General features: G+C 24.5%; 1 protein-coding gene across 18 annotated transcripts in view; it reads right to left on the bottom strand.

Annotated features, from left to right (window-relative positions):
• The window catches only part of LOC124429889 (CREB-regulated transcription coactivator 1-like), a 50486-nt gene that overhangs the window by 477 nt on the left and 40009 nt on the right, over positions 1–10000 (bottom strand). For 11 of the 18 annotated variants that reach the window (XM_046975696.1, XM_046975704.1, XM_046975698.1 and 8 more), the window contains 10 exons: positions 9414–9564; positions 8168–8266; positions 6505–6552; positions 4934–5095; positions 3761–3904; positions 3360–3521; positions 2765–2827; positions 2067–2141; positions 1475–1631; positions 1–784 (listed from right to left, as the gene is read on the bottom strand). The exon at positions 1–784 is cut by the window's left edge and continues 477 nt beyond it. In XM_046975696.1, the coding sequence (XP_046831652.1) occupies positions 567–784; positions 1475–1631; positions 2067–2141; positions 2765–2827; positions 3360–3521; positions 3761–3904; positions 4934–5095; positions 6505–6552; positions 8168–8266; positions 9414–9564 (1279 nt within the window). In that variant the 3' untranslated portion in view covers positions 1–566. The remainder of the gene's footprint in view (positions 785–1474; positions 1632–2066; positions 2142–2764; positions 2828–3359; positions 3522–3760; positions 3905–4933; positions 5096–6504; positions 6553–8167; positions 8267–9413; positions 9565–10000) is intronic. The other 7 variants (XM_046975700.1, XM_046975702.1, XM_046975701.1 and 4 more) reach the window with 7 other exon arrangements.

Here is a 10000-nt window from a genome sequence, read left to right as displayed (position 1 = left end):
GGATTAATAAAGAGATATTATTATTATTTTCTTTACTTTTCTTTTCTATTCTTTTCTTTTCTTTTCTTTTCTTTTCTTTTCTTTTCTTTTCTTTTTAATTATTTTAATGATCTTCGATCAATGATGTATCAAGAATCACGGATTCGTTGATATGTTTACATTGAAATTTGTGAAACTTTAATATATATATATATATATATATCTCTTCCTTCTTCTCTCTCTCCTTCACCCTCTTTCTCTTTCTTGGCCATAATTAGTATTATTGTTATTATCATGTATTTATTTATTTATTTTTTTATTTTTTTCAATGGAAACATCTCAACGTATTCTACGATTAATCGCAGTGTATCTTATAAAGAGTTTTATTTCTTTTTTTTTTTCTTTTTTTTTTCTTTTTTTTTTTTTTTTGATCGCGACATCAAGAGATAGAATTAGTTTTCTCCTACGTTTAATTAATCAGCCGAGCCAGCGAATTCTCTCTCTCTCTCTCTCTCTCTCTCTCTCTCTCTCTCTCTCTCTCTCTCTCTCATTCTCGCTTTCTTTCTTTCTCTAGCCCTTGAGACCTTTTAGAGCCGATCTAGCCTAAAGTGTGCTTCTGCACTGGGATCAGATATCACCACGGTTGGATCTGTAAGCATTTGTAAACCATCGACGTCGATTTGACCTAAACCCTGTCTAAGGGCATCGTCCGTTGGAAATAATTCTGGATCGAAATCGCTCATCATTGCCGTTCCTAGATCCTTTACGAATTCTGGATTGGTCAGGTCGTCCGCACCAGAAAAATCTATAAATTGTATTTATATATTTTAATATTAATTTGTAATATACATTAATAATAATAATAATAATAATAATAATAATAATAATAATAATAATAATAATAATAATAATAATAGTAATAGTAATAATAGTAATAATAATAGTAATAATAATAGTAATAGTAATAATAGTAATAATAATAGTAGTAGTAATAATAATAATAATAATAATAATAATAATAATAATAATAATAATAATAATAATATATATGCTATAATATATAATATAATATTGTACATTTTTTTTGCATCTAACAATAATAATAATAATAACAACAACAACAACAACAACAACAACAACAACAACAACAATAATAGATCTATATTTATGATAACAATTCTCATTCATAATTTCTTTTTATTTTCTATCAATATTTATACAAATAATTATTTTCTCATAAAATCTATTATATTACACCCTTATAATTTAATTATAATATAGCAAAATAATAATTGTACATTTGATATAAATTTATAATTAATTATTCGATTAACAAAATTATGTTAAAACATATGAAGAAGAAGAAAAAAAAAAGAAAAGAAAGAAAAAAAAGAAAAAGAAAAAAGTAAACAGACATACTTTAAGATTTATGATATTATATGATATTAGGATACTATTAATTACTAATTAACAATTAAATTAATTTAAAAATTACCTGTAAGTATGATCGTAGGTGTATTTGGCGTTTGTGGTGTCAATTGTTGTGCCGTCGTCGTCGACGTGTTCGTTGGTTGAAACGCCACTTGGGGACTCGTGCTAAAATAACCACCATCACCGCTGCCTAATTCACCACCGACGTTTATCATGTCGTTCTGAAATATTAACAAAATTTAGTTAATAAACAATTATAACAATTGTCAATAATATTTAGAATGCATAAATAAGAAAAGTCTCATTAAAAATATATTCGATAATAATGTGACGCTTGCGCGCATAGTACATACACAATTTTTGTTTTTTTGTTTTTTGTTTTTTTTTTTTTAAATTATAAATAATACTTATATACGTTAAATAATAATAATAATAATAATAAAATTAAAAAGAAAAAAAATTTTTTTTCTTTTTAAATCAAAACATCAAAAGGATTCGAATAAATAAGTAAATAGCTTAAAAATCTTATTCGCTACTCGCTTTAGCTAATTTAACAATTTAAATATATATATATATATTTTTTTTATTTCAATTATTATTATTATTATTATTTTTTTATTTTATTTATTTAATATTTCTACGTTAATTAAACTCACCTGTGCATAACTCGTCGTATGATTAGGTGATCCAATGTAACTACCAATTGTGTTCGCCGAGACAGGTGTGTCCATCTAAATCAAACAAAAAAAAAAAAAAAAAAAAAAAAAGAAAAAAAAAGAAAGAAAGAAAAGAACAAACGATTTGACGTTAATAAGAAAACTAATGAATTTTTAACGAATATATTATACTATGTAATCCTCTAATATATATACATACAGGATATATATGTATATATACAGTGTAGTATAATAAGGGGTTAAAAATTTCCTAAATGATTTTAAAAATCAATTATTCTCTTAATAATATTTCTGTAAATTGTAAAATAATAAATCCCTAAGCTTGCCAAGTTTTCCAATCTGGGGAGGGGGAAAAAAAAAGAAAACAATAAATAAATAAATAAATAAATAAATAAATAAATAAATAATTATAAAAAATATTGAAAAGAAATAATTGATTTTTAAAAATCACTGAAAAACTTTTGATCCATCCTGTACATAAGAGACATGTATATATACATACATACACATATATATATATATATATATATATATATATATATATATATATATATATTTACAGGATTACTTTTTAAATATGTTTAATTAATGTTGTGATAATATACAATTAAACGAGAACGATCGATCGAAGGAAAGGAAAGAAAAAACAAGACAGATGAGGGAAAGGATCTTATCACCTCTATCTGCGTTGTCCAGGTGCAACCAAGTTCCATGAGCTGCTGTGCGAATTTCGGCCAATCCTGACGGATGCGGGTAACAGATAAACACCAACGTTTTTAACCATCTTTTTATTTCTATCTGTCTCTATCTTTTTTTTTTTCTTTTTTGTTTTCTTTCTTTCTTTCTTTCTTTTCTTTTTTTTTTCTTCCCCTATCAGAACGACCTAACACTAACGCCGTTTAAGTTACTTCTTCCTTCTCTCTCTTCTTTTTTTTTTTTTTTTTTACAATTAAACAATTGCAATTATTAATATATATATATACATATACATATATATATATATATATTAATAAAAAAAAAAAAAAAATGCGTTTCTTACTTCTCGAATATGGACAACCATTTTTCTACGATCCTATAGTCTTATTTGGGATCGATATATTTCTAGGATTTTCAAAGTTTTGTGTTTTAGACACAAATATATGTACATATATAAACATACATACATACAATCATACACACGCACATACACACACACACACACACACACATAAATACACACAGAGAGATGCATTCGTACGTTTATATATAATAGATGAAAATAATTTTATTTACCATCGTGAATTGTTCAAAGTCTTGTTGAAGTGCAGCAGCTTGTGCTTGATTAATGACATAATTGTTTTGATCTATACCATCCGAGGCTAATGTCGGTGGACCAGGATGTCCTGTTGGACTTGGCGGGGCTGATGGATTATTGCTATAACTTAATGGACTTCCCTGTAACAAAAAAAAAAAAAAAATTATATATATATATATATAATATAAAAAGAAAAAGAACAAAATATATATTTAATATAATTATTGGAATAATTGATATTTTTTCCAGTTCTTTTTTTTTTCAATTATCCTTCGACGATGTTTATTAAATTTAAATTTAAATTTAAATTTAAATTTAAATTGAATTGAATTAAAAATATATATTGAATGAGCAAATAAAATAAATCATTGAGACTTACTTGTACAGTTAAACTAGGCGAAGATTGTGGCGATGGCCTATTCACTGTTTGTGAGATCCTGTAGGAATCCAAGGAATTTAATTGCTGTGTTTGTTGATGTTGATGTTGCTGCTGTTGTTGCGATTGCTGCGACTGTGACGTTTTCTAATTAAATTGAATGGAATTTTCATATCGTTAATATTTTTTATTCTTCGTATTCTTTTCTTCCTCTCCCCTCCCACCCTCTCTCTCTCTCTCTCTTTTTTTTTATTAATTACTTCTTTCTATTGAAATTATTATATCTTGAATATTTCATTTTGTTTCCTTTTTTTCTTCTCCCTTTTCCTAGTTCGAATAAAAAAAAAAATTATCTTTTTGAATTTTCACGGACGTTATCATAACTGATACAACGAATAATTATATGTACATATATATGAGAGAAAAAAAAATTATTGAAAGTATGAGCTCGCGAGAATATTAAAAAAAAAAAAAAACTTGTTCCATCGTCCTTGAAATATATCCTTAGACTGAAACTTATGGTACCGAATGATGACTAACCGATATCCGTCAAATCCATTCGCAGAATAAAGGAACGAAGATATTATGCACTTCAAATGGCAACTTCCTTCTTTTAATAACGTTCATGATGATTATTATAATAATAAGATGCATTCATTTTTCATTACCATATTTAATATATATATATATATATATATATATTTATATATATATATATATATATATATATATATATATATATATATATATATATATATGACTAATCTGTAAATGGAGATAAATATCTAAAAATCAAAATTTTAATTTATATCATCGACAATTTAATTTTATCGTTTATAAAGAATAATTCTTTTGTTAAATAAATAATTTTTATTATTAAAAATTACTATTATAAATTACTATATTTTTTTCTTTTTCGATTAATATACACTTCAACAAGTGTAGGAAATTATTTGTTCAATGAGATAAAAAAATTTAATTATTAATAAAATAAAACGGAAAAGGAAAAAAGAATATATAAATAAACAAATAAATAAACAAATAAATGAACAAATAAATAAATAAATAAATAAATAAATATATATGTATATAAGTAAAGAAATTAATTATGTTATATCTGTTATATAGTAATAATAAAAAAAAAATAATAATTAACTTGATAGAGATAATACTGACCGGGCTTTGTGGTGGCACAGGACTATGTGGTTGTTGTTGATAAATATAGTGACCAGCTGGACTGTGAGATATCGAAGGTGGTGGTTGAGGTGCCGTTTGTTGAGAATAATTCTGAAGATCCTGTTGCGAAGTACTTGTGCTGTTTTCCAGCGCCACACCCTGCTTCATCATACCCATCTCTATTAACCCCGATCGATTCTCGTGCACAATCTTCACCATGCTTCCTCTCTCTCTCACTCTCTCTCTCTCTCTCTCACTCTCTCTCTCTCTCCCACCCCCTCTTTCTTCTTTTTTTTTTCTTTTTTCAATAAACTTTACTTTCAATTTTTTAAATATTATTTTTCTCATCATTAACATCCCCCATAATCCCCCATTAACACAATCAGTTTTAAGCAATAAGAAGAAGAAGAAAAAGAAGAAGTCGCATAATCGAAGAAATCAAATATCATTGATATCTTTTTTCTTTTTCTTTTTTGTTTTGTTTTATTTTTTTTTTTTTTTATTTTTTTTTTTTTTTTTATTTTCAATTTATTATTTTATTACTGCGAGAAATTTGAAGATTGTCAATTTACAATTGTGATTATTTGATTAATTTAAAAATTTTGCTTGACTTAAATTTCGCGAATTGAGGATAGAACATAAACGAAGAAGATTTGTTGAATCGTATACAATAATATAATTTTCATACGATATCTAATATAATTATAATTGTTTCAATGATAAATATTAATTATGATTTTTTACTTTTGAAATAATATTATAATATTTCTTTCTTCTTTTTTATATATATATATATATATATATTTCTTTCTTCAAAATTCACGATGATAATGAATCATCACGGATTAATATAATTATAATATTAATTTAAACGAACATTAATTATAAATTAATATTTTTAAAAATTCCATTGAATAAGAGTCCATTTCTAATTCATAAGAAGAAAAATTATAGTTTTACAATGAATAATTAAAGAAAGGAAGAAAGAAAAAAAGAAAAAAAAAAAAGAAAAAGAAAAAGAAAATTGTTTTCAATAAAAATCACGATATAATAAAATATTTGTAATAATTTATCATTTCTTTTTTTTTCTTTCTTTCTTTCTTTCTTTCTTTTAATTTATATAATTCGATTTTGCGAGATCTTATTCGAATTAAAAAAAAATAATAAATAAATAAATAAATAAATAAATAAATAAATAAATAAATAAATAAATAAATAAATAAAAAAAGAAAAAAAGAAAAGAAAAGAGAAAAATTCAAGCATGAACGATAAAGGCACTACTATTAATTAATAATTTATTCATTTATGCATATATACATATATATGTATATGTATATGTATATATATATATGTATTTATGTATGTATGTATGTATGTATATAGATGTGTGTATGTTAAATAAAAATGGATATCCTTACCTAAGGAAACAGAAGCGTTTCGTTATCAAATGTATACATGTATGTATATGTATATGTGTATGTATATACAGTACGTACGTATGTGGGTGTTGGTGTATATTTATATCGGCATGATTAAAAGCAAAGAAATTATAATGTGTATATACTACTGACCTTAAACGCTTGAAGGAACCTAGAGTTAACAGGCACTGATAAATGGTTCTGCAAAATAACAAAACACAAACGACCACTACAACAAAGGCAAAATAAAAATAAAAGAGATAAACTGAAAGGTAGAGTCAAAAGGTGAATTTCAAAGCGAAATCTATTTTACAATTATTTGTTTTCTTTTTTTTTTCTCTTTTTTTTTTTTTTTTTTTTTTTTTTTAACAATTTTCTTTCTCTTTCTTCGTTCCTTTCTTTTCTTAACTTTGTTCTCCTCTTTTTTTTTTTGCATCTCCAAATTTATATATATATTTATATATGTATAATATCGATTCATTGCAATGTTTAAATATATATACATTTTTCATTAGTATGTATAAATAAATAAATAAATAAATATATATATATATATATAAATTTTTATTGCAATTTTTTGTTTGCACGTAAACGCAATGAGAACCGTGACCGATTCGATTTTATTCCCATTCATATTTATTTTATTAATTTATGGAATATAATTTTTATTTGATTGGTCATTATTTTTTATTTATCTATGTATATATATAAAATTCTGATTTCCTTTTCTTTTTATTTATTTATTTATTTATTCTTTTCTTTTCTTTTATAATTATAACAATACTGATACACTGATTCTTGTTAATTCTATTGATAATTGATCAGTCAATTTTCAAATGCGTATTATATCGTGCTTATAAGAGAACACAGAGAAAAGCACAGGATTTTTTTTTTATTTTTTATTTTTTTTTTTTTTTTTATTTTTATTTTAAATCCGTCCATGCAAGTTGCTACTAATTTTTGTCCTAAGTTCTTATCAAAGCAATTCATTTGTTCTGTCGAAAGTGAGAGGTTCGTAAAAAAAGAAAAAGAAAAAGAAAAAGAAAAAGAAAAAGAAAAAGAAAAAAACAAAGGTTGATCGTATAAAAAACACTCAAATTGGAATATACTCAAAATGAAATTGGAATATACTCAAAATGAAATATTGTAATATTTCATTTTATTTTTCTTCCTTCTGTTTTCTTTATTTTATTTAATTATTCTATTTAATACCTCTCACATACGACATTTCTAACATTCGTCTAATTAAATACGAAGCATTCGAAGGGATGGAGAAATATTTTATTTTTTATTTATTTATTTTTTTTTTTTTTTTTTTTTTTTTATTTCCTACAATAAGTAAAAGGGATTATATAATTAAGTGAAATTAAATTGAATTAAATCAAATTAAATTAAATTAATTATATCACTATAGGCATAATTTTTCGGGATATATTATTTCGTTAAAATAAATCAATTAAATTTCAATTACACAGAGGGTGTGCAAAGGGGAATGGATGGGAGAGTGGGAGGGAGAGGAAGAGAGTTAGCTATCGAATATACCTTTTAGTCGAATACCTTAATTCGTCCTTTTTTTTTTATTCTTTTGTTTTGTTTTGTTTTGTTTTTGTTTTTTTTTTTTTTTTTTTTTTTGAAGAGAGGTACAACATGCAATTTAGGGAAGAAACAAAAAAAAATATATATATATACATACATACATACATATATATTTAATTAAATTCACTTATCGAATGCTTCGTAGGATTTTGAACGAATCGCTAACAATGCACGAACATAACTACACACTATTATACGGGGTGGCATTAGGAATATTTACTTGGGCACTTGGCGGATTGTGATCCTGTGAAAGGGATAGCCTACCAGCTTGAGCCAAGCTGGTCGGCGACAGGTTTGTAGGACTGCTCGTTTGAGGACTCTAGAATACACCAGTTGTACAAATATGTATCACCAATTTGTATCTTTTTTTAATTTTCAAATTATCTATCGAACTACGATATTAATTTCTTTTGTTTCTTTTTTTCTTCTTCTTTTTTTTCCTTTCTTTCTAATTATTTCTTTTTATTTAATTATTTTTTTCTTCTTCCTTTTTTTTTTTTTTTACTTATGTCTGTATGTATGTTTGTGTCTCTCTCTCTCTCTCTCTCTCTCTCTCTCTCTCTCTCTTTCTCTCTGTGTATGTGTATGTGTATGTGTTTATACGTGAGCGCGTACGTGTATTTTTGAATAGACTATTAGAACAACGTCACGGCTCTCGATTATCGTCTTTTTTTTCCTTTTCCGATTTTAATATTCTTTTTATTTATTTATTTCCTTTTTTTTTTTTTTTCTTTTATTTCTTTTTCTTTTTCTTTTTTTCTTGAAGCAAAGCGAACAACTAGACGTGACCAAACGAATTTGTAAAGTCGCACGTCACTGACACGTAATTTCGATTAGGTTTCGTATTATTATTAATCATAAGCCGTGACACGTTCGACGACATTCCTCCTACTTCACGTGTGATAAAAAAAAAAAAAAAAAAAAAAAAAGCGGGGAGAAAAAGAAGAAAAAAAAGTTGTTAAAATCAAAAGAAAAAAAAAAAAGAAAAATAAGAAAATGGCGATGGAAGAACGAGGCTTATATAAAAAAAAAAAAAAAAAAAAAAAAAAATTTTTTTTTTTTTTTTTTATTAAATATTCAAAACTGAAAAGAACGATAGATGAATAAAAGTCAGATGAAATGGAATATGAGACAAACAAAAAAAAATTAATTAATTAATTAATTAATTAATATAAATAAATAAATGGGGAATGAAAAGACGAGGCTCATTTTTAAGATTAAAAAAAAAAAAAAAAAAAAAAAAGTTATTTCCTTTTATTTTTCAAACTCGAAAGAACGAAAGATATAGGAATTTTTAAATGACAAAATGGTACAACAAGGATCGCCGTAAGAAACAAAAAGAAATAATAATAATAATAATAAAATAATTAAATAAATAAATAAATAAAAGAAAACGTTAAGTGTAATATATATATATATATATATACATACATATGTAATAATAATTTGTAATAATATGTACTTACGTTGCTGAAGTGTGTACTACTAGATTGATCCTCCTGATCCAGAGGGGTATGAAGGGGTGATGGAAAATGAACGTTGCTTAAGTCGGGCAACGATCCTGTGTTATTTCCTATGGGAATCTGTTGTCCAGGTGGTTGTGAACTCAGACATATGCTATATGAATATATAAAAAAAAAAAGAAAAAAAAAAAAAAAAAAAAAAAGAAAAAAAAAGAAAAATATATATATATATATATATATACGCACACATTATAAAATAAGTAAAATTATTATCACCTTAGAATATTGAAAAAGACTCATGGAAAAATTAATTATCATCGAATTGCACATGCATGTAAATGTAATTGTTCATTAATTATGATAAAAAGATTCGAGTACAATGTTTACAAACAATAATTGATTTTAACAAACAACGAAGCGATTAAATAATTAAAAAAAAAAAAAAAAAAAGAAAGAGAGAGAGAGAGAACAATAGAAAAAAAAAGTACTACAACGAAATACAATTAAAAGTAAAAAATCTGATTCGTTCCTATCAGATCCGATCCGATGAAATAAAAGTGTGACGCAATAAATGAAAAAAAAATGATAAA

The sequence above is a fragment of the Vespa crabro genome, chromosome 16 (genome assembly GCF_910589235.1).
Source record: "Vespa crabro chromosome 16, iyVesCrab1.2, whole genome shotgun sequence".
In the NCBI taxonomy this organism is placed as follows: domain Eukaryota; kingdom Metazoa; phylum Arthropoda; class Insecta; order Hymenoptera; family Vespidae; genus Vespa; species Vespa crabro.
This window is presented reverse-complemented; position numbering and strand designations above follow the sequence as displayed.